The sequence below is a fragment of the Dermacentor albipictus genome, chromosome 4 (genome assembly GCF_038994185.2).
Source record: "Dermacentor albipictus isolate Rhodes 1998 colony chromosome 4, USDA_Dalb.pri_finalv2, whole genome shotgun sequence".
NCBI lineage: Eukaryota > Metazoa > Arthropoda > Arachnida > Ixodida > Ixodidae > Dermacentor > Dermacentor albipictus.
The window spans coordinates 136,898,632-136,923,978 of NC_091824.1; the positions used below are offsets into that span (position 1 = coordinate 136,898,632).

The window sequence follows — 25,347 nt, forward strand, 5'->3', positions numbered from 1 at the left end:
CAAGAAACCTTAGTATATCCCTTACAAAAAATTTTAGTAACATTTTATAAACCGTCTTTAGACAAATGTTACTAGAACCTATCGACATTCTATAAATCGTCTTTAGACACCGTAACAACTTCCTAGTAACCTCCTACCGACTATTGGCCACCGATATTGAATTGAAAGTATAGATATAAAATGTCGATAGAATTCTTACCGACTGCTTATTATCTTATGTCGTTAGAAAGTGTCAACTGTGAAGCGACTATTTATTAACCACCTTTATACATCCTAACTACTTGCTAGTAACATCCTGTCGACTATTCGCCACAGATAGTTGACATGATGTTACTAGGAAGTCGTTAGGATGTATAAAGGTGGTTAATAAATAGTCGCTTCACAGTTTTGAGAAAGTACACAAAAATTTTATTCAGAGGTAATTACTTTTGCAATTATATATTGCAAAAGTAAGCTTTGATTATCTCTGAATAAAATTTTTATTTGCTTCCTAAAAACTGTGCAATGACTATTTATTGACCACCTTTATATATCCTATCGACTTGCTAGTAACATCCTGTCAACTATCTGTCTTTGGCGAATAGTGATTGCCAAGTGGCTAGGTGTGGCATGCAACAGAAGAAGACGGGTTTCCATTTGTGCTTGAACACATCCATTTAATATCCCCGGGCTAGTAAGGAGGACGAGTTCTCCAGCTGCCCTGGAAGTAGGCTGAAATGTTGCGTTGTGTAGTCTAGAAACGAGAAGAAAAAAGGCAATATATTAGTTTTGCTACAGTGACATTGCAACACACCATGCATCTGTTTCTTAAAAAGGAAGTGCACAAGAGACAAGCTTTCAATCCTGTGAGCTATAAACATCTCCACCTGTTTTGTGCAAAGTCCTAAAAATCCATGAAATGACTGAATTCGTGCATTAAAGCTGGGAGCGTGATGGATGTGCGTAACACCAACAGATGCACGACACATAAACTCAATCGTACCAATTGTCATCTACAAACAAAAGCTGTAAATCAACTTCAGTTTAATGAACTTTGATATTCGTATTGTGACTAGTACATGGAAGTTTCATGTGTGAATTATCTTAGGAAAGGCAAGGTGTCAGTCATAACTATGCTGCAGCTTTGCTTGGGCACAGGTACATAGAAGAGTTGATTTTTATGTTGTATTTAGGAACCACGAAATGATACAAGCAACATGTAAGCAGTTGAACAGGCATTACGGACGTTCGACAGCAAGATTACAAAATGCCTTTGTTGTGCAGGCAAACATTGTCAAAGTGAGCTTGTTACTAAACATGTTAGCTTTCCACAAGACAGGATATTATATTATCAGTGCATTCATATGACCAGGGCCTCTATCACAAAAATACATATGCCAACAGCAATGACAATTTTCTAGTTATGGTGGCAAAGCTTGCATTATAATATGCTATTATAATCAGGTTAATAGCTATTTTAGCAGGAAAGAAAGGAGTATACCCTAAAATAGCACTGACATTGCCATGAAAGGAGTTTTGTTGAAAACTGCACAAAGAATATTAAGATGCTTCTTTGTGACACACATACCTACTATGGTGTTGACCTTCTTGGAATCCAACGGATCCTTCTGTGGAAGGCATTTGACAGCCGCCAAAAGAAGGACCTGCCTTCAACGTCTTCTATTGAAAAAGGAGCTTTAAGGAGGCCCTCCGCGAAGTGAAAGCCTGAGTTGTTAGCATCCAGGCACAGCCTCTTCAGCAGGCCCTTTTCAGCGTATACACCGTCACCGATGTCTACCTGTGAAAGAATACAACAACCAAAGATTCATTTTATACGCATTTGATCAAGGAATGGTTAGGAAGTAGGGTAAGGTTTGCAAAAACGGAAGTCGCTGCTTCTTGTTGATTCGGTTTAAAGAACAAAGCAGCCTTACGTATACCATACATGCATTGTACTGAGCTGTGTACTTTTACGTAAGACTAGACAGTATTGGGAACTTCAATGCGAAAGGAAGACATGCATCTGCCTAGAACTAAGCAAATGTGTGCCACCCCTTGACACAGAGTGAGATCTGGTGATGTTTTAGTGACTAGCAGACATTGAAAGCTTCAAGCCTCATCGAGTATAGGGCCAAGCTGTGCTCGATTAGTGGCGCACAAGTGCTCGAGAACTATCAAACAAGATGCAATTGTCTTCAAATACAATTCTGACTTCCCCTTGCACACATGCACTTTTAAATTTGCTGACTGCACTTGGGTGTAAAGATTTTGACTGACAGAGTGAATAAACAATATACACAAGCAGCATTTTCATAGTTAGCATAGTCTTTAATAGGTACTGATACCTTCAATTTAGAAAGCCCTGTATATTGGGCCTCATCAAACTAATTTCACAAAAGGTTTGTCAAGGTAGAAGCATAGAACTTTAGTCATTAGAAGACAGGTGAAAGTAGTTAATTATTGCAATTATTACTGAAAATTAAATTTCAGACAGCTCATCCCAATGAGAAATGGATGTAAGCAGTTTGTACATGCCACATAAGCATTTAGATATCAAAAATAGGGATTAGAGAAAACCTTCCCTTAGAGGTTCATTATTACAAGCAGCCATGCCCTCGAGAAGACATAACTTCTTTTTCTGTAGGCAGAAAGAGGCTCGAGTATTTTATTGACACATATATGTGCCCATGCATATATGTCATCTCTGTTGTAAACCTTTTTTTCATGTACATGCAAGATGTGTTTATAACATCTCATTGTGCACAAAATTTGCGTAATAATTTAAAGACCGCGATTTTGTAGCGATGGTATTCCTTTGCGCTATTCGTTAGTAGGCTGACCGACGCCCCGGCCCGTGCTACGTACTGCAGCTGCCGGCCGTTAGCGGTGGGCGAGGAGAGTGATATAGAATCGAGGGGTAAGTATTGCTACAAAATCGCAGTCTTCAAATTATTACGCACTGCCGAACGAACACAAACTTTCAATGTGTTTTCATAATTGTGTGCCCATTCAGGCATAGCAATCAAGGCGGGTAGCAGAATGCAAGTACCGTGTAAGGTAGTTCTGAACTTAGTGTCACACATTACTTCCCCCCCTCTTCTTTAGCTTCTGGATTGGAATGGCGCGGCTCGCTACGTGCTTGCGCGCGCTTTTCCGAGCGCAGATTGGTGTGCGCCTGGTTTCTGCACTAAACTATTATGCGATCGCTTTTTCGAGCGCAGATTGATGTGAGCCTGGTTTCTGCACTAGGCTTTTGCACGATCGCCTGCTTTTTGCACTGGGTTTTCAAAAGGCGAAGTGAGCGTCGCTTACTGCGGAAGTGCAGCGCCGCGGGCCTACCGTGTATGGAAGCGCGCAGCAATGCCGGGAAACATTCATACAAAAGCAAAGGGTCAGAAAAGTGCGCTTTATTTTCCATTACTATGTCACACTGGGTAGCGCCGTGCGATCGCTTCTAATAAACGCAGAAACGAGTCCTTGCAGCGCATGTGCCCATTAATCGATGCCCACCATAGCCATATCAGGTGCGACTCGAGAAGCTGTAGAGTCACCCTGTAGCCGGCGGAGTCGAGGTAGCGCTTCACCTTCTGCCAGTAGCTTTCGATTTTCTGGGTGTGAGCGCCCGTGATTGGGTCTACAAAGTTCATGCTGTGGTTAACAGCCTCCCATTGCAAATTCAGTCTTGCTCCGTTAGCCCCCACCAAGTTCGGGATGCAGTTGTATGGGGCCCATTCATCACTGTGGATGGTGGTTCCCGGTTCAACGTTGGCTGCAATAATGGGGCCTAGCGTCGCCGCGTCTCGTCGGTCGACCTTGAATAGTCGGAGCTCCCCGGTGGTCACGCAGATCATGCCGAATACCCATGGTCCACGATCTGCAATGCCGCCGTAATTTTGGCGGCTCGGCGGAACGTTGTCGCCCGTCATCAGGCGGCCTCGATTGTATTTTCGCTTGCCGCGAAGGAGGCATTCATCAATTTGCACAATCCTCCCGGGGCCACCGAGTGGGGGTCGCGCCAGCAGCTCGTCCCGCACGACCTCACGAGCGTAGTTCCTCCAGTCGGCGATGACATGGTCCGACAGATTAAGCAAGTCGCCGGTCATCTCCTTCATGAGCCACGTGCCTATGTTTTTGCTCACGCAGTACGTGAGCCAAATCACTTGCCGCCTGCAGTAAGCGACGCTCACTTCGCCTTTTGAAAGCCCAGTGCAAAAAGCAGGCGATCGTGCAAAAGCCTAGTGCAAAAACCAGGCTCACATCAATCTGCGCTCGAAAAAGCGATCGCATAACAGCCTAGTGCAGAAACCAGGCGCACACCAATCTGCGCTCGGAAAAGCGCGCGCAAGCACGTAGCGAGCCGCGCCAATCCAATCCAGAAGCCAAAGAAGAGGGGGGAAGTAATGTGTGACACTAAGTTCAGAACTACCCGCTGTAACATCAGAGGAAGCTTTCGTGAAATTGCTTGCTAAATGTGCACAGCAACATGGCTAACATACGATAGGAAAGCGCTTTGCTCTAGCTAGTTACACAACGCTCATTACGTAAATCATAAGCTTCAAGAATGCGCGCAAGCGCCAAACTTGCTTACCTTTCAAGACTTGGCAAACGCTCCTTCGTCTAACAGGTACAGAAGCACCGACGTTTCTCTGGCGCAAGCACTGTAGAACTGCCGATGAACTCCAGCTCCACAAAAGCACAACCTTCAACAGTCTTCCAAACACTACAATTCGAAGCCCCAGTACCAGACTTTTCACGAGAGCGCGCGCAGGCAGCTCGGCAGAACAAAGGCAGCTCGGACGGGAGCTGTACTAGGGCACTCACTGACGACACTGGTGGATCGCTCGAAACACACGGCGAACTAATGGCGTTACACGAGTCCGGAGGGTTTGGGATGGTCACTGCACACAACAAGGAGCACGTTTTGTCTAGGCACTTCTAAAATTTACCTCAAATACCACCTCACTGCAGGGAGCACTCACGACAACCAACGTGGTGTGTCGACCCACGGCCGGTCTCGAGGGGGGCGCGCGATTCTCTTCTTACGGCCTTCGCAATGGGGTCGGTTTCCGCCGCCCTCCGCACCGCGGTGGGGTCGCCACTGCCCCACTGCACCGCTGCTGCGACCGCCGTTCACGCGGAAGGAGAACGCGCGCCCGCTCCAAGTCCGTCCCGCGTGAGTGGTAACCGTCAGGTCCTGATATTTCACCTCTATGCATTATGCAAAGACCGCGCAATCAGCCTCTTCGATTTCACAGCTAAGAGTTATAAACAACAGAATACCTACCACGCGCCATCGCGTGCTCTTCTTCAGTATGACTGCATGGTCGCATGAGGCTTTATTTGGTACACTCACGTCAACACTTTCTACCAGTTAAATTTGGAGAGAAAAAAATCTATCAGCCTCTTCAGTTTGCCTACTGACGGGTTTTAAACAGTGTGTAGAATTATAAGCGACCTGAAGCGTTTATATGACAGATTCCTAAGAATTCCGAAGCGTATAAAATATAGCTCCTGAAATCTCAAGCGCTGCCGTTTTTGTTTTGCTCGAAAGCGGATTTAGTATGAATTCATGACGCTGGGCGGATTCAGAGAAACGAAAACAAATTTATTCACAGCTAAATTCAAGGTGTCCAGTGCGGTGCGCTCAGATCCATAACTTCAATATGTTTTACGTTCAGAACATATCAGTTGGCTGAAACACTCTACATATCTATAGCATCGCGACTGACGCACATCTATTGCAGATTCAGTCGGTTTAGTACATGAGTGATCAACAACTTCCCATCAAAGAAAATGGCATGAACAACGCTGTGGAAGTGAGAAGAGCGCCAAACAAAAAGAAAAATGTTCATAGTCTGAAAAGCCTCCTGGATGGTTTATGCACATAATTAGCTGGCTTCTCGTTCGTGTCGGTGACTTTCTTGGTGCAGTTAACAAGAAGTATTCTGAGAAATTTTTCAGATATCAAAGAAGCAGACCTCATGGCATGGCTGTTGTCGTTTCCTTCTGAAAAACTGAGCAAAGGCGAGTTTTCAAGCTGTGGCTGAATGAGGATTTGAAGGATTTCCAGAACATTTGTGCGTGGCAGGTGCAAGACAACTTTTTCAAAGAAATATACGACCTTGTCGAAGAGGGCAACATACTTTGGTTTTGGCTAGTGCAGTCCACTTGCAGAAGAATGTAGAGAGGACCAGTCCTCTCGCTAGTTTGAAGAGAATATTGCAAGCGTCACATCCGAAGTCACCGATCAACTTCCGAAGTCGCTGAGCACTCCCCGTCCAAGAGAGAAATATGCGGGGCTCGGAAAAAAAAAAAAAAGCAAGCGCAGTTGGCAGGCTTTTCTGCACATTGTTAAGATCGGCGAATTCGGACCTTGGGAGGATTCTCAGAAAACAAACGTAAAGGCGGATGAGTCGGAATTCGAGACATAATTCGACACGTAGCTGCGAGGAATGCCGTTCACGGAAGCAGCGGCGACAATGGCGTCGTCAGGTAGCCGAATCAGGAAACTATACCCCTTATTCCTGACAATGTGGCGAGAAAAAGAAAGCAATGAATATGGCGGCATTGAAACTTATATGAATCCGCCGCGATGGCTCAGTGGTGGGAGTGCTAAGCTACTGAGCCATTTCTAGGAAGGCGAAATTCTAGAGGCCCGTGTACTGTGCAGTGTCTGTGAACGTTGAAGAACGCCAGGTGGTCGAAATTTCCAGAGCCCTTCACATTGGCGTCCCTCATAGCCCGAGTAGCTTTGGGACGTTAAACCCCCATAAACCATAAACCATTCCGTTAACCTTCGCATTAACTAAATTCTCTACCAGCACTTAACTTCGGCATGGACTAGGAGACATGCAAGAAATTGACCGAAATACGACCTTCGGCATTTCGGACCGCAGCACCTGTCATTTCCCTGTCATACCTTTCAGGAACGGGAGTGATTGGACCTTTGATGTTTCTATGGTTCAAATTTTTCTATGAAAACTGCGTTCACGTGTGAACTTATTGGCTGACATGTAGATAAATCATTTGCTTTTTGCTTTCTTTCGTTTCGGTGAATCGTTTAACAAGAAGTAGCGGAAAAATAGCACGAAACCAGGCGATCACCGCCCGCCGCCGCAGAAGCAGGCGGGCAGAGAGCGGTAGGGTCGTCGCGCCCCTGGCGGCGGCGAAAGGCGTAACTCTTGGAGAAAAACTCCCATTGCTTCCGCAGCGAATGCGAAGGCCGTAAGAAGAAAGCGCGCGCTCCCCTAGAGACCGGCCGTGGTCGACCAAACAAATACTACAGTAGCGCCACTCTGCGGTTTTTTAAAAAAATGTATCTTAAATGAAAAAATTGCGTGTTTTTTCCTAATAACATTTGATAGAGTCTTTTAATAAATTTATTTGGTCCAGAAGTGTGTACTTGGTACTTTGTGATACGAAGTTTAAGGAAATGTATATATAATAAAAACTAAGCGGATGTTGCCTTCAAGATTCGCAATTGCTTCAGGTGCATGCAGGTTGCAAAAGCACGGCCTTCGAGATCAGACTGTCACTCAAAGGAAGCCGTAGTAGGAGGCGGAGAGGCATTTAGGCCCCAATCATTGGGTTTACAGTGGCTAGGTAGGCTTCCTTATTTATAAAGTGTATACGGGGACTTCAGCCGAACCATGAGCGAGCTATACAGACGCACGCGGTACGATTCGGTGTCCGATCCGACGTGCGGCGCTGCATGCTACGGCATGAGCGGCGCGTAAGCTCCGCCCCCATCCAACTCCCCAGCTTGAGTTCATATCCACGTCGAGAAACGCAATATAAACTACTCTGCACAACACTGCTTCGCTTTACGCGAAGGCTGTCGATAAAATTATGCCCCTGTGAGTGACAGAACACTTCACGACGGCGCGTTGTCCACTGACGGCTCCGCTAAAGCCAGCGATAGGGCCGGTAGGCATAGCTAGGCGGACGCTGCAGCCGACGGCGCTTGCGATCCAGTCCGAGCTCGTCGAAGAGTGCTTATTTTTGCCAAAACAATGAACACTGTACACTTAAGTCGGCCGTAATTAAATACAATTGGTTTACTCGACGCAGTCGTTGCGAAGGGCAAACGTGCAAGCGAAGCGAGCGGCCTCGCTCAGACGGTCAGTGTGTGATGTCTGCTCGCGAAATGCCCTCGCGTCGCGGCTCCCGATCTCACCAGTAGCTTAGTGCTAGTGTACAAGGCGCTGGTTTGCGTAACAGGCACACGTTCGAGATAATTTTACTGAACTGGTAACTATTTCATGTCAGAAATAAACTGCAGCAGGCAAGGAAAAAGAATAACTGCGAGAAACCGGAAAGCCAGCACCGCCTCCGTGGAGGGAACGTCAGAGAACGTCACATGCCAGCCGCGCTGCCAATGGCTGCGGCCAGACGACGGTGCAGTTGTCGGACACGTCGAACGATGAAAATCTGCCCGGTTTGTCGCACGCCGGACGTCCGATCCGGCGCTTCGGCACGGCAAAACACCTCGATTCGGGCTGCAGTTTCGGCGCGTCAGACGCCGGATCGGACACCAAATCGGACCGTGTGTCTCCCGCTTTAGTTGGCGAACACGAGCCGATCAGCGCGCCGTCTAGTGCGATGGTGCATGGCCTACGGGCTTCTTTGACACCTACTGAGCACAAATTCATGATCACCGCTCATATACACGCTTCCCATGGCACTAGCTGTCGTGTTTTCGAGAATACGTGCCCACATCTTGAATTGGTGAGACCATATTTCCTCTTAGCGTCCGGTATTAGAAGCAATTTTTTTCTATGAACATTCTACTATCATCTGTTACTAGGAAGTTTATTAAAAATTAGGAAAACAGTTACTGTGCAAAAAAACATTTTTTATTTATTCAGCCAGTCTTTGTATATTCATTTATAGTTCAGATGCTGTTATATGTTCATTTTTCACTAAATCATTTTTGACAACTTTGTAGTAACCAGTGTTACTAGAAAGTTGATTGCAAATTGTGGAAAGTTACACCTGTCCATGAAACAACACTGTCTTGCACCAGCCATGTTCACTGAATAATTATAACCTTATTGAATAATGTTAATGCATGTTTTGTAACTTGGGTTATGTACTTTAAGAACATAATTATTTTTATTACCTTCCTATTGAATCGTGTTTCTAAAAAGTTAAAATAGTGTGTCTTAACTTTCTAGTAACTTTCTTTTTACATACTGAAGTTAGAAAAGAATTAACCAACTTTCTTTTGACAAACGTTACTAAAAAGTAAAAGTCAATAGGATGTTACTAAAGTTGATAGGATGTTGATAAAAGTTCTAAAGAAAGTAAGGAAGCATTTTTGTATGGGATGGGAGATAGAAGTAAGCCTCTTCTTCAAGTATGAGATGTGGGGGCTCCATGAAAGGTCTCTGTCTATAATAACGCCTAGGAATCGGTGAGTTTTTGCGTAGGAAATCGGTTGGTGGTTAATAGAAATGGGGTACCAGGACATGGGCTTGTGGGTAAAGGCGACTAAGGCGCACTTCTCGGTCGAAATGCTTAAGCCTTGCGCACGCAGGTACGATGATGTTAGGGTCACTGCTTTTTGGAGCCGCGCACGCACCTGGAGACGTGTAACTGCCGAGGCCCATATGCATATGTCGTCAGCATATATTGAAAAGTGTACTGTATGCGGTAGAACGTCGGCAAGGCCAAGGATTGCAAGGTTGAACAAAGTGGGGCTAAGAACCCCACCCTGAGGGACGCCACGGTAAGTGTAATGGTCAGTAGTTCGGCCATCTGCACTGTGCACAAAGAAGGATCTTTTGAATAGATAGCTCCGAATCCACCGAAACATGCGTCCACCAATTCCATTAGTTTCCAGGGCATCAAGGATGGCTTCATGCGTTACATTGTCATAGGCGCTTTTCACGTCGAGGAATAGTGCAACCGATATACGCTTGTGGTGTTTTTCTTGTTGTACAGACGTGACTAGGTCGATGACGTTGTCAATAGAGGAACGGCCTCTTCTAAAACCAGACATGGCATCGGGGTATATGTTGTGGCGCTCAAGATACCATTCTAGGCGGGTGAGAATCATTCTTTCCATGACCTTCCCAACACAGCTGGACAGCGCAATGGGTCGGTAGGACGCTAGGTCAAGTGGCGACTTTCCAGGCTTCAGGAGTGGTATCAAGCGGCTGGACTTCCACCGCTCAGGAACGACGCCATCATTCCATGACTGGTTATAACATTCCAGAAGTCTGCTTCGGCCATCTTCACCTAGGTGGCATAAAGCAGCGTAGGTGATGCCGTCTGGTCCTGGCGACGATGAGCGCCTGCATGAGGCCAGAGCAGCGTCCAATTCCTCAAGTGAGAAGGACACATTCAATTCTGGGAAGCGTGTCGCAGGAACCTCACCCAGAATTTCGCTACTCATGGTGACCTCACTGCCCGCAATCTTCACACAGAAGTCTTCGGCTATATCGACCTGTGAGCGGCCTTGATAGAGGGCTAGGGATGAGAATGGGTGTCGTTGCTGTGGAGACGAGCCAAGGCCGCGCACCGTCCTCCATATGATAGACAGTTGCTTGCGGGGGTCAAGTGATTCGCAGAACGTCTTCCACCGTTGTTCCTCCAGCCTGTCCATACGACGCTGGATTTTCTTCTGTATACGTCGAGCGACTCTAAGGTCATGAATTGACTTCGTGCGCCTGTATCGCCTCTCGGCTCTTCTGCGAATCGTTCGAAGTCGCTCAAGTTCCATGTCAAAATCCGTACGTTTTTTAGCGGATGTAAATGTGTACTTAGACGATTCCAGTACACTTGTAATAAGGTTCTCAATAGTGCCGGTAAATCCTTCTTTGCATGCCTCTTCCACCTTTGTCTTATACGTTGACCACCTTATATATACTTGTCGGGAAGTACAAGAGGAGGAGCTTCCAAATCCAGTGATATTTAAGTAGGTGGGAATGTGGTCACTACCATGAGTCTCGATGTCAGAGAACCATCGAACATTTTGACCAAGTTGCCGTGACACCAAGGTCAAGTCTAAGCAACTGCTGTAGTTCGAACCACGCAAGTACGTCGGACTGCCATCGTTCATAATGCTAAGTTCATGGTCGGAAGCGAATTCCACAAGTTTCCGGCCCCTGGAATCTATTCTGGAGCTTCCCCAAGCCAAGTGATGAGCATTAAAGTCTCCCGTGATAATCCAGGGTCCAGCTGAATTTCTCGATGGACTATGGTAACTGCCACGAATAACGCGCGTTGTAAAACACGAGCGACGAGAATGTATATATATATACATATATATATATATATATATATATATATATATATATATATATATATATATATATATATATATATATATATATATATGGGCGGCTACACTGTCATTTGACCACTATATATATATATATATATATATATATATATATATATATATATATATATATATATATATATATATATATATATATATATATATATATATATATATATATATATATATATATATATATATATAGTGGTCAAATAACAGTGTAGCCGCCTTGGTACCAGAAGAGACTGCCCTAGTAGAAAGAAATGAAGCCAGCATCGAAGGCTTGAGTTTTGCCGAGTCGTCGCAGCTGTCGTGACTGCCTAGCTGTTAGAATAATTGGGAGAGTGGAAACGAGAGTTGGCATCTTTCTTCGGAGCTTTGATCGGAACAGTTAACGTGCAGCTATAGACCATGTGTAGGCGCCCATGGAATCAACTATAGTTGCGTTTCAGGTCGTATGTGCATTGACCGGTGAGACAGTTACCAAGCCTAATTAAAGTTTAATACTAGTACTAGTACTAGTACTACTCCTGCTGCTCGAACAGTAGTAAAGCCAACTAATCAATAAGCCTACCAACCAGCTTCCGGGCTTCGGCTCCTTTTGCAGGGACCTAATGCAACTGAAACATGACCGTGTGTCGATGGACGCTTGTCTTCCAGCGATCAGGTGTTTTGAACTCTTCAGCAGCATGCTTGCATTGCCTTTGGGAAATGTGGCTGGTGTTTACTCTCCTTTTGTTTTTTCTCTTGCGTTGCGTTCCCTACTTCTGCAGTCCAGATCCGCCGTGCTTGCTTAGTGGCTATATGGTGTTGGACTGCTAATCACGAGCGGGATCGAATCTCGGCCACGGCGGCCGCATTTCGATGGGGACTAAATGTGAGAACACACATGTGCTTAGATTTAGGCGCACATTAAAGAACTCCAGGTGGTCAAAATTTCCGGAGTCACCCACTACGATTTGCCTCATAATCAGATCGTGGGTTTGGCACGTAAAACGCCGTAATTTAACCTCTGCAGTCCAGATGCTCATCTTCGTGAGTATATAGTCTTACGCTATAGCAGGTTCACGCATTCAGCAATCCCTTTGAATACCTGTTCGCATACAAATGTAGAACTCCGCTGACAATATCGTCCGCGGTTTTCTTGAAACTGTCATTGCTTGCTCCTTATGCCTGTTTTACAGCTCGAATTGCCTCCAATAACGTGTTCTGACTGTTTGGGTTCCGTATGCGGATGACATTATGTTTCGTGAGCCGACCCGGGTCCACTTTTCGCTGTGAACTCAACTATTTGATCATGCTTATCACATGCGATTATCTCGTTCTACATTCCACATTAATTATTTGTATATATATGTAACTTTGTGTTATGTTCTTAGTGTATGTGTATAGCGGGGGCTTATTAAAGAAAAGTAAATTCATTGTAAAATGTTTTAATTATTTATCTTTATTTTATCCATATTTTTCTCTTGGTCACTGTCTTTTCTACGATTTTGGAGCGACAGGCTCTATATAGTGGCCAAACTGTCCATTTTGTCGCAGCTAATGAAGAACAAAGGCAGGTGCGCGGGTAATCCATCTCGACTTACCGTCAGGCGTGGACTACAATGAAGCGCTGTGCGCCCACAGAGATCTTAATCGAAGCCTTGGCATACACCTTTTCGAGTTCCATGGGAACAGGCTTGGAGGCCAGTTGGTTATTATGAAGAGCGATGGGTTGTGCGATTCTTTCCCGATACGTGTCGAACACGCGCTTTCCTTGGCCGCCAGCCAAGCGTTGATTGATTATATACGCCCGGCGATTTTCCTCCATCTTTGATGGGCGACTTGTACGTATCTGTATAAACACTGCGCCATCACGAGTAATGGCGTTACTTTGAGCGCGCGCCCTTCGCGAAGTAGCCTGGAGTGCCCGTGCTTAACCCCTGCTTAGACTATAGTCGTATTGCATTGTTCGTGTACAGCAACAAAGAGCATGTCAAGGTGCACACGCCAAAGACTGGAATCGCCTTGCCGCTTCCACCATCATCCGTCACTTATCACGATGTGCTTAAAGGCTACTAAAGAGAAACGCTTAACCATTTTAGACTGATAAAGTATTCAGTGAAGGCTCAATTTTCGTTACTTCGTGCTAAGAGGTTGATTACCAGAAAAGAAAATTAATGTCAATTTTCCGTTCCTTGAATTACGCGCCGAAACCTAAGTGTCGGTACGTCATTATGACGTCACGGATGTCAATGCATTCTCTCGTATTTGGAAGTTGTAGCTCTGTCTACGTTTTCGAAACTTGCAAAGTTCAATCTTGACTTTGTTTTCCGTGAAACATTTTTTTTTCATACGATGCAGTCCATTTTTATAGATAACAAATTTAACTAGAACCGAGCAGCCGCCACCTAAACACATGACATCACGGCGAGTTGGTACGGGTACTTCAAGGTGGCGTCGCCACCGTCTTTTGGTTTTGCGTGTTTCTTTTCGCACCGTAAGAGTGCCCGTTTTGCTACTGTAGAAAAGTAGCTTGCTGCTGCAGCTCCACTTATATTTTCTTTTCCTTGGGGTCCCTTTGTAAACTCTTTACTGTTTGTGAGTATGTGCTGCTTTATCAGGATGGTTCATTTGTTCGGTTACCACTCATCTCTGTAATACCTGTGTGGGCCCGAGATTAAATAAAATGTGCCTTTACCGCTTGATTAAGTGTTGTGAACGCTTGCCGGTGTATATTTGTTTGCCTGTTTGCTGTGGTCGCTTGTCAATAGCAGTGGGCTTCTACGTTTTGTGAACAAAGTGTACTCTGTACCTCTCCGGCTGCGAACTTTGCTAAGAACAAGCTTCGGGGATTTCTGAAGTGCGTTACATTAACTTAAGGTCTTTTATTTGCGCGTGTATTTACATTGTCATCTTCAATGTAGAATCCTAATTATCTGAAGCAATGAACCTTAAGTGGTCTTCAGTATTCCAATCAAGTTGTATCATAACATGTGCTTATAAGTATTTATATTTATGTTGTTATTTTTGTCTTGCAGCATGCTTCTTACGTCTTTTGTACACCGTAGCACGGCTAAGTTTACAAGATGTCCGGAGAATTGCGATCTTCTTGTCGGTGACTTTAGTTATGCAACCATCAACTTAGACTAAGCTTTTAGCCCTTCTATAGATACGCCTGGACCGTCTCAGGAAATGAGAACACTGCTGTTGCTGGCAGGCGTTTCTGTTTTTGAGGAAAATTAAGGCCAATTTCTTTTTTTTTAAATTTCGCGCTTAGACGTAACACACACACGCGCGCGCGCGCGCACACACGCACACATGCACGCCACGCCGTCTAGGCTTTAGTGCCACGCACCATCAAGCCCAACTTTTCAAACACATGGTTTCGTGCTGGTGCTGTTCTTGAGACTGGCAGAAAGGAAGACTAAAGAAATTTGGCGCTTGGCCTGCGCTGGCGTGTACGTACGGCTTTTCATCGCGTGCTGCTACCGTACCATCGCGCTGTCGTCGTCGGCCCTCGTGACGGGACGTGCCCGTGCGTTGCGAAGCCGTCAGCCGGCGGGCGCGGAACGGGCTCGTAGTCTTGCGGTCCGAGAGAAAAAGACGTCGCGATCCGACGCCGGCGGCTGCGCGGTCGGCTGCTGCGGCGGCGGCGGCGGACAGCTCCCCCGGGGCACGGGATTAATTGGTCGGGTCAGGTTGAGCAGGTAACGCGCCCTCGCCCGAGCAGCCGCCGCCGCGCGCCGGCCGGCTCCCTCTCCGCTCGTTAGTCGCCGCGCGCCCGCTGTGCCGGCCTGTTGCTGCCGCCGCTCCCCTCTTCGGCCGCCGTGTGTGTGTGTGAGACTCTCCGCCCAGCACGCTTGCTCGCGCCGCCGCGTCTTCGCCGGCTCTTTCTCGGCGCCGCACCAGCACCGACGACGACCGAAGGAGCAGCGGTGTCCTGCCCCGCGTTGTGCCCGACCACCGGCGCCCAGCGCGCCCGCCGCTCATGGAACGCCGGCGGTGGCCCCCTCGTTGCTGAGCGGCCGAGTTGGTGCGCGCGTGTGAGTGCGTGCCGAACGTGAGTGCGCGACGACGCCCCAGGATTACGAGCGCGAAGGCCGCGTGCTACAGGACTCGGTGCGCGCCCGCCGCCGCTGCGGACAGGCTCCATGCTGCGTATCGGATACGACTCCGGAGGCACAGGTGAGGGGAGCGTGGCACGGCACGGGAGCCGCCCCGTTACGGGACGTCCCGCGGCCGGATGCACACCGTTCGAACGGCCCGCGCGCGCGCAGGCGGGCGTGCTCGCCATGTGGCGGTGCGCCGCCGCGAGGCCTAGAGCGCATCTGGCCTCGGTGGCGCCGGGTTTCGTGTGCGATCTTCAGCGGCGCGCGTTGGTTCCACTCCGCGGTAAAACACAGTTTGTCTTCTTGGAAGTCGATGTACGCCGTTTCTCTCTCTCTCTCTGTCCGGGTTGTATACGCATAACGCGGCCCGAACTTCTTTACATTTGCTCGCGTAGCTGGCCAGTGGCACCGCTACTGCGTATGACTCTCAAGCAGTTCCTTGTCGTTTGAAACTGCCGACTTCGACTTGACACGCGCGAAGCCGTGCTGCTTTATTCGCAGCCTTCAAAGCGAAACCAGTTGGTATACCTTGCTTTGTTACGAGCTTAGCTTAAATTACGGGAAATTCTGTGCATCGGTGAAAACACTTCTTTATTCATATCTTTTAGTCGGGAACGTACCTCGAGTCGCTGCGAACCATTTAGCATTCGTGCCTCGTATAGCGAGCTGCATCGTTTTCCTCTCAAATGCATTCCTGCTCGATTTGCCGGCGCGTCTTCGGAGTTGTTAAAAGCAGCAGAAGGAAAACTTGGTGGACTTCGAGTAAAGCGGGCCGCACGTACTACATTTATTGCATCAAATGACAACAACCGCTATCGGTGCATGCCTCACGTACGTCATCGCCGGGTGGCGACCTTGAAATTCAAACTGGAACTCCGCTTTGAGTGCACGTCAAATTTGGTTCTTTTTTTTTCCTTGTCTCCCCCCGTGTGCGCTGAGTGACGCTACGAATGAAATAATTAATGAATGATTTATGAAATAATGAATTCCTCACTCACTGCTGTCATGCGCTTGGGCAAGGCCCGACGCTCCAACGCTGCTGCCGTCGTTATCCAAGTGCCGTTGAAAGGCCGCTTTCTCGATCTTCGTGGACTCGTTTGCTAGGACGGAGCTTCGCGTTGTTCAAGTTTTAAGGCGCCGCCAGGTGAGAGCTTACGCTTACGTTAAGGTTAGGTTTCACGGAAACTACGCTGTGAAATAAGTTAGACCCTTAAAAGTGAAGAAGGGTGTATATTGGTCGGATACTCACATCTTTGCACCTTTTTTGGCTGTAAGCTGTTATGGATCGATTTACACCCTTATTCATTTTAAGGGTGGAAATTATTTATAGTGTAAGGGAACCACGAGTGGAACTGGCCGCGTAAATGGATGGCGCTTATAAAGAAAAGGGGTAACTCTACTGAAGCGAATCTTGAAATGTGGATAATTCGTAGGGTATAATGATAAATAAAGAGTTAAATGCACCGTGAGGATTCTGACGAACTCGTTCGGTGGCACGTACCGCCGTCCCGTTTCCGAGGGGACGATCGTACCGTAATCATCAGCAAGTCACCGTCGCTTCTTCATCTGCCCTCCGCCAGGTCCGTTCGTCATATTTAACAGTGCCGGCATATCACGCGGTCTCTTTCGGTCAGCAAGCATTCTTCATCTTCCCTAATTAGACGCCCACGAGGAAAACCAAACAACGTGGGCATGCGTCGTCAGCCACGCCGAGTCGGCGAGAATAATTGCGTCCATTTGCGTGTCGTTCACCAGCTGACCAGCGAGGTTGGTGGCGCGTTGGTCCAGCTGCTGCTGGCGACGGAGAAGCTTTCGTCACTCTTGCGCGGTCGGTGGCTCGTCGTCGAGCGCGGCCGAGAGAAAAACAAAAATTGCAGGAACCCACAACGCGAAGTTCTTTTATTTTGCCAGGCGCGAGGTGCCGCGTACGTATATATGTACACGATGGGCGAGTATGGATGGATGGAAACTACTTTATTGTAGCGCGGCTTCTGCGAAAGCAGCGCCTCGCGCATCCATCAGCATCGGTCGCCCCGGGAGTTATGTGTACGCGTCGCTTCATTTGGCATCGCGCGCACGTAAGCTGGAGTTGCCCCGAACATCCCCGGGAATCTCCGCTGTCCTTGGCGGCGATAACGCTGCGCGCGAAGCCAACGGCTTGCCGCGTGGCTGCGAAAAGAACGTACGAACGAAAAAAAGAAAAGAAAAGAAGCGAAATTGTCTTTTCTGAACCTATTCGCGCAATGTCGAACGAATTTTACTTTTACCGCAATAGGAGTTAAAAACTCGAAACTTGGTTCGCTGTATCCGTCCGTCACGCCTGTCACGTTCCCCGTATAGGCAGAAGAAAACCACAACTTTGCGCACCAGCGTTCAGGAGTCGTTGCACGTATTCGCAAAAACCGCCTTACGCTTGAATTTTTTTTTTTCTTAAAGCAAATGGTGGCCGGGCAATGGCAAAACGCACTTAAACGAACGAAGAGCTTCGTCTTCGGCCCCGTGTTCGTGCGCCAGTGTGCAGTTGGAATCGGGGCACGCTAACTGCAGCGCATATGGCGTAGCTTTGAGGCTTTTTTAGTTAATGCGAAGCTTTGCGTGCCACAGATCCGTGTGAGAGTGGCGTCGTCCCTGCAGCATGTATTTCGAAGGTCACAGCAGAACGTACTTTACAGCGGACTATAGGGCGACGCTGTGTGAAACTCGAAAAAGAAGTTGAGAGGGATGGCACACCCACGGTGCAAGCCATGTTGCTGTCGTAGTAAATCAGCCGAGAGCTGGAGAAGGCTCTAACGCATGCTTTTCCCCCCTGCGTATATATCATAACAAGATCGTTTCGGTTCCTCGATGTACATCGCCTGAACGGATTCACTGGCTTTCTCGTGATCCAAGCTGATCAACCAGAGATGACGTGCGCCACCTTACCGTTTTATCGAAGCGTAGCAAACCTGCACTCCGTCGTTCGTAAAGTTACGCGTGTTGCGGTCTACCGTCTTCTGGTTCTTATTGCATTTCACTTCCTCTGCACATCGTCGCGCACTTCACGGCTTCAGCTTCTCTGGAACACGACTGATCTTGTAACATGAACTTTGCATGGAAACGACTTGCTGAGCCAAGACGACCAAGCCTCTCTACTAAACCTTGCTCGCACTTCAAGTTCACAAAAGGCTGTTACGCTAAATTGTTCGTGGGAGAAAAATATCAGGCAATCCCGACCCTGGACCTGCTATTAGCGAATGCGACCCAGCAATGGCAGGGAGCACCTATACGAAAGAAGAGCTTTGTGAATTTGGCACCTGGTCCTGTGGGCAGGAGTTGCAGATAGCGCTGAGAGCTACTGAAAGCAACTGCAGAAGTACAACGCTATATACCTATCTACTTCCGTAAAGATGGCGTTGCCGTACAGTATAGCGGCCTGTAGTGAGAGAAAAAAATTCTCGCTAACTGTTCGTAAACGCATATGCCAGCTAATTGTGATGTCGGACATATTGCTTAAAAGAGACCGGCTAGTGGTAAACATCATTTACGAACGGAAGGCTGTGAATTCACTCCTGTGCAACTGTCCCGCGACATGAGATGACTGTAGAGATTGGACGGAAAGAGGGAGATATTAAAAGGGAAATGTAAAAAAGTGGCGCTGGAGCTGAGAAAATTTAGTGTACTTGTGCACGCGTGGGGCAAAGGGGAATGTCACGGGCTCCCTGTAGCCAACTTTGTTTCACTACGGCATATGAGCGCACGGATCGAGTATGACCCATGCTCTACCGCTTATGCTGTAGCTTCCTTCATCGCAATTTCGTAGAGAGATTGAAATTGGCTCAGTTCGCCTTGAATGAAAAGCATATGAAGGAAGCCAACCACAAAAAGTTGTTGATATCGGCCGCTTGACTGCGTACGTGCCCCATATACGCGTTAAGCAACTGTGTACCGCGCCTCAGACATACACAAAGCGGCTTTTGAAAAACTATGACGACAATAAAATTGCACCGAACACTGAACATAAACAGAATGTCCAAGACGCAGAAAGCTGTGACGTCAAACTAATGAAAAATGCAACAGGACTCGGGAGAGAAAATCTTGCTGTTGTTTTCGAGGCACGCAAACAAACGTTGAGCTATTTAATTAATCTTGAACTGTATACAGATGTACAACCCCTTCGCTACCTACCATCTGTGCCCGATTTTATTCTTATTCTGTGCTCTTGCATTACCCCACCGCCCTCTGCTGACCGCCGTTGAGGTTTCAGCCGTTACAGTGTGGTCAGCAGAAATTTTTCTTTCACTTCCTCATTTCCACCATTTCTGCTCTCCACAATTTCTGCATTTGCTTCCAGTACGACAACTCATAGAAGTGCAGATATTTATCCAGAAGGCTCGAGCAGAATGACTGTCTAAGGGGTGCAAGGAAGTTGACGCGGTTTCATATATATGTGTCTGGGCAGGCCGACGTAAGAATGGAGACGAAGGAAGCGCGTGTCGCTTCTAAATTTTCTTCCTTTCTCTTCTTCTGCTCTTGTGTAGTCGCGCTGCCCTACAGAGCAGCATTAGGACGATGCATACATGGTTACAGGTGCAGCATTAGTGTCTTGTAGTATGCGCGTACGCCTTCTTCCATTTTAAACAAAAGGAAAAGCAGCGGGCTCGAACACGTGCTCAAGGCTTCGCATCGTAGTCGCCGCGAACGCCGCAGCTTAAAAAGCTTGCACGCATGGCGCCCCCCCTATTGCGTACGCCCACTTTTCTTGCCGCGAGCGCATATCCAGCGGTGTAATCGCCCCGAGCATGCAGGAGGAGGTGCGCGCGAGGGACAACGCGGGCCAGCTGTTTTGTGGTGGGATGCCGGTTCCCGCTTGCCTCGCGGCGTCGTCGGCCGCTGCACCTTGAATACGCGAGCGGCGTGCGCGCGCGTGTTCGTGCCCCGTAATGAGCGGGACCTTGGCCGCCAGAGCTCGTTTCTCGTCGGCCTGTCCAGGCGCTGATTTGCAAGCCGGCGGTGGACTGCATGCTTGATGCCGGCTGCCTGTCTTGGCTTCTCCCTCGTTCGCGCGCGATAAGCCCGGTGGCCCTCTTCCGCGAACGCGCCCGCCGGACGCCGCTGTGTGTGTACGTCGCGGTCTTTTCGCGGCTTTCCGCCGTCGCGTTCGCGCGCTGCCCCTTGGCTTCGTTATGCGGAGCGTTTCGTGCTGGCGGCTGCATGTTACGCCGCGCTCTGAGCAGCGCCTTTCCGAGGTGTCACACGGCTACAGAAGGGTTCGGAGCGAGCTTGTCGCCTTAAATGGGTACTGTGCGGAAAACAGAGCCCGGCAGAATGTCGAGCACTTCTTGCAGCTGAGGCAAGTGGTACTATACGTATTGTCATTCAAGGTGTCACAGAGGATGTTGCATATACGCACTCGTTGTACTTTGTGGAGAGAGTGAAAAATTACTCGCAGAACCTGCTGTAGGAGTGATTTAAATTATGCGTAAGCGCTGGCTACTAATCGCTTGCTGTTTCGTCGTTGTATGCTGCTGTGTTCGGTACAATTGCGAGAAACACCGCGAAAGAATCGCGAAACCGAGAAGCGCGGTTGCTACACCGAAAGGTTAACTGAGACCAGCATGAGACGACGAAGAGGCGAGTAGCAGAAATGGTCACTCATGGTATAGATAACTCCCAGAGAATGTGGACGTGGGCTGAAGTGACGGGAGAGATTTTGTAAATGACGCAAATATATAAAAAAAAGATTTATTCACACTGTCTCTTGTTTTGTTAGTCTTGTTGCGTTTCTTCTTTATCTTCAAATTGGATGATGGTACGTTTGGATGATGCCGCTGCTTCGTGGCATATGAGCGCTGGCCGATGGATGCTGTAGTACGTGGCGTAATTGAACGTTTTCACGTTTGGTAGACCTTGTACGTAGACGTGATCGACGACGCTGCCTTAGCCCGATGCGAATCACCGGCGGCGGATGCGTATGGCACGGTCGCGTGGGCCCTCTCTTGAAAGCAATCTGCGATGGGCACAGAGGCCGCCGAGTACTGATAGCTTCGTGTACGCTATGTTGTCGCCGTTTAGTTCGCGTTGAAGCGAGAGCCAGCACATAGGTGACTGGCGCAGCATGGCCTTAGTCGCTTTTGTGCCATTAAACCCGAATTAACTAACTAAAGACCAATTCGCTCGCTGCTGCGGGCCCTATCTTGGAAGCGATCGTCATATTTAACGGACGGACAGAAAAGTTTACTCGCTGGGTAGGCATAGAAATTTCCACGCATTTAAAAAGAAAGAAAGATGGAACGAAGAATAGAAAGGTCCCCTCAAAAGGGGGAGGAGTGTCTCAGAACAACGTCGACGCTTTGTTGCTTGCTTTTTTGCTTCCTTTGTGTTTGATCATTCTTTAGATTTGTTCTGGTGCTCTTCCTTTCCTCTTTCCTTCCCTCCTTCCTCTCTTCCATTTCTGTGTTTCTGTCACCTCCCTTCTGAAGAGTTGGCAGGCGTTGCGCCCCTTCCGGTGGCAGTTGCCAGCCTGCTCCTCGCATTCTCTTTCCTGTTAATTGTATGTGTTCAAAACAAATAATAATAATAATAATAATTCGTAAGCCGGTTCTCTAGTTTTCGTTGTATTTGATAATTTCACTGGAAGCTCCTTTCTGTAACAGTACCATGAGGAGTGCCCGGAGTTTAACTGCCAGGCGAAACCGTCGACCTCAGCATGGCTTTGATCAGCCGTTCGCCTGAAGCGGCTCGCCTAAAACGCAAGTTATCATCGTGTTGGACGTCTTTCGCATATACACGGCCCTTGTGGACTCCGGCCAGCTGGGCCTGACTTCGGCGGCAGTGCGGGCTTTCCCTCTGGTAATGTCCGGACGGCCTGTATACAAAACACCCCCTGCGCGACTCGTTGCGACTGACGACAGGGAAAACACAAAAGAACGGCCTCGACCGCCTTGGCGACACGAATAAAATAAAGAGGCCAGCGATGGCTGCCGAGAAACTGCTTCTTTTTTATGTAGCGGAATGTAAAGCAAACTCTTTGAAAATGCAAGCAGCGGCGACCAGAGGAGGGAGGTTATTCGGGGCTGCGAGCGAGAAAAGCGGGTGCGTTTCGGGACAAATTGCAGCTACTGCGACCGATAAACGCCGCCGAGCGTGTACCAGCGGAGGCCTTCACGCGGGCTAAGTATTGTACACAACATCGCGGTTCGCACTTGTGTTCGGCTATTACCCGTCCGCCCTCTGGTCCGGCTCATTGTTTCACAGCTATCTCCTTTTCTTTTTTTATTTCTTTCTTCCCCCCTTCGAGTCTCGAAGCTTTGAGAGCGCGTACTCGGGCGTCCCAACGGGCACGCTTCACGGACTGTGCAAAAAAGGGGTCCGCGGCGTTTAATTCTGGCCCGGCCGTGGCCGTTCGGCCCGTGCCTGGTCGTCTCCGGGACAGGGGACGGCGCTTCCGCTCGCCTGACTCGCCCCATCTTGCTCGTGCGCCGGTCGGATGGACTCCGTTCAAAGCGACCGCGGCGCCGGGACGTGCTGTTTTCCGAAGCGTTCGGATCGCCTCACGCCCTGTTGTGTCAGTGACATGCGTCCCGGTGCCAACAAGTTAGCCCTTTGCTATGCACGTACAGTCAACAGCAAAAGTTTGCGGGATGCGGTTTCCCCATCACTTATGAATTCCTGCACAGTTAAGGCATCACACTTCCTATTTAATGAATCACTGTGCAGGTGGTGGAGGCTACTACTTGTTGGAACATTTATTTCGAGGTTGTGTGACCCCGCTTCGCGAGGATTCAGCTTCTTGGCAGATCCTGCATCCCGTAAACTTTTGCGGTTTTTGTGAAAAGAGAGGCAGATTTTTCTGCCTATCACTGCATCTAATAAGTGCCACTGCGCCACACACCCTTATAGTTCCCCCCATCAGTTCTCTCTCACTGCCTATACCTCTCATACAGTCTGCCGAGCGTGCTTATTGCATGCTGGAATCTTTTGTCCTAGAAAGTCTGTTTTTTGCATGAGTGAATGAGTGAGTGAAAACTTTATTGGGCTGTAGCAATCGTGTTCTTCTGCGGCTAAGGCGGATTCTTCATGGGAGTCTTCCTTCTTGTGTCTTCCCCGAAGGTCTTCACCCGCTGCTTTCTCCGTCCTCTATTGCAATGGTCGGCTGCTCTCAGTCCAGGACTCCGCTGGCTTCTGCTGTCCTTCGTGCACGCCGCACTAGACCTAGCTGGCCTTCGCAGCGGTCGCTGGACAGCAGTTCCTCCCATTGCTCCGCACTTGGGTGGGATATGATTGGGACTACATCAGTTTGTTGACATTCCCATGTTATGTGGTATAATGTGGGTTTCTCATAGCACCATGGACATTTGTCTTTATGTAGTGTGGGGTGCATTTTACTCAGCACGTTAAGATTAGCGTGCGACCCTGTTTGTATAGTTGTCTCCACGCGACAGCTTCTTCCCTGCTAAGGGACTTGTGCGGCGGAGGGTACCGCTTCCTGCTGCCTCTGTAACTGTCTGAAATGGCCGAGTACTCTTGGGGTACAGGCGTGGGTTCCTCTAGACTGTCGACATGGACTCTCGGTAATTAGTGTGCTCTCGAGCTATCCTGTCCGCCTCTTTTCCCTGCCACTGCCGTGTGTTCCGGTACCCATAAGATCTTGTTCTGTCTGTGCCTGTTTGTTGTTGTGTTTCACAGTCTACTGAGTAGAGTGTACGCGGAGTGCACCTTGACTGATTCTTGCATGCTATATATGTGCGCGACTTAGAAACACAGGGAATAAAGAGACTGCGAGTTCGCGCTCCTGCACGATTTTTGGCCATTGATTCGCTCTATTACGCGCTATTTACTGACAGTGCAAACCGGATGACGAGTGAATATATAGAAGCCTTGTTTAAGCACATACTTCTGTTTAGCGCCATCTGCAAGTTAGCGCAGTTATATAGTGGCGCATAACGACACGTCTGGCGCTCGTCGTGCGGCATGAGAATGCAGCACGCATATAGGCACCACCGTACGTATACCACGCGTATTGCACCAGTTCACGCAGTAATTTTGCGCTTCTCAAATACCCGTGCCTGCAAGTATACGCGCGCGTCGCGTCGGGAGGCGAGCGCGCGGCAGGAAATTGCCGGTTCCCGCTGTCCGGTCTATACGTTTTCCCGCATCCTCAGTCGTTGCCCTCCCCAGCCATCTCGCAGTCCGCCTACATTTCAATCTTCTGCTTCTCGCGCAGGTGCCCGACCCCTTCCCGTGGTAAAATAAACAACAATAAGTTCGGGCGGTCGTGGGTGCCGCGTTTCTGTCGACGCTTCCGTAATGCGCCGACGGCGCCGGCCGCGCCTCGCACTGGCCGCGTTCCTTGTATCGCGCAACGACGGATCACTGCTCCCGGGAATGTATCCAGGCAGCGCGAAACGGGTGATTTAGCGTCGGGGCCTTAACTTAATTCACGGCCTCGCGTATACACGGCCCGCCTGTGCCGCGGCCATCGGCCGTGGGCGCTTGACCGCGTAGAGCGAGCGCGCGCCGCAAAGCAGTCGAGCGCAGCGCGCGTTCGGGAGCAGCGCGAGCACCCCATGCGTGTCTCGGCCGAGACGGACGCCTGACAGCTGAAAAGGCGCGTACATACGTACTCGCTGCATAGCAGCTATGCAGGAGAGAGGCGCGCCGGAATTCGTCCCTGGCGCCTGCAGCGGCAGCTGCGCGCCTTTAAGTATATGGCGCCGCCGTCGTGGGCGCATGCCTAACGGGACTGATGTCTGTACTGCCTGTATATGCGATACACACGTCGAATCGGGCGCCTTTCGAGTGGTGCGCGCGCGCGGGTGCGATTCGAAGCAGCAGCACTTAAATTTCGTTGCGCGGCGGGCCGCTTATTCTCGCCTCCTCGCGGTGCGTATCCATCTGTGAAGTGTGAAGTTCGCTCTTTGCATGTCTCCTTCGTTTCCGCCTCGACGACAGGTATATATATATATATATATATATATATATATATATATATATATATATATATATATA

General features: G+C 48.7%; 1 protein-coding gene and 1 long non-coding RNA gene across 4 annotated transcripts in view; one reads left to right on the forward strand and one right to left on the reverse strand.

The window, feature by feature from the left end:
- Positions 1 to 635: 635 nt before the first annotated feature.
- Positions 636 to 1,631, reverse strand: LOC139059707 (uncharacterized). Its single transcript, XR_011514317.1, has 2 exons — positions 1,568 to 1,631; positions 636 to 733 (listed from the first exon to the last, which is right to left on the reverse strand). It is a non-coding gene; the product is annotated as an uncharacterized lncRNA (long non-coding RNA).
- A 13,319-nt stretch (positions 1,632 to 14,950) lies between these two features.
- The window catches only part of LOC139059338 (POU domain protein 2-like), a 582,494-nt gene continuing 572,097 nt past the window's right edge, over positions 14,951 to 25,347 (forward strand). For all 3 annotated transcript variants that reach the window (XM_070537613.1, XM_070537619.1, XM_070537621.1), the window contains exon 1: positions 14,951 to 15,436. Coding sequence is in view for 1 of the 3 variants with exons in the window: in XM_070537621.1 (XP_070393722.1) it covers positions 15,403 to 15,436 (34 nt within the window). In the remaining 2 variants the exon portion in view is untranslated. The remainder of the gene's footprint in view (positions 15,437 to 25,347) is intronic.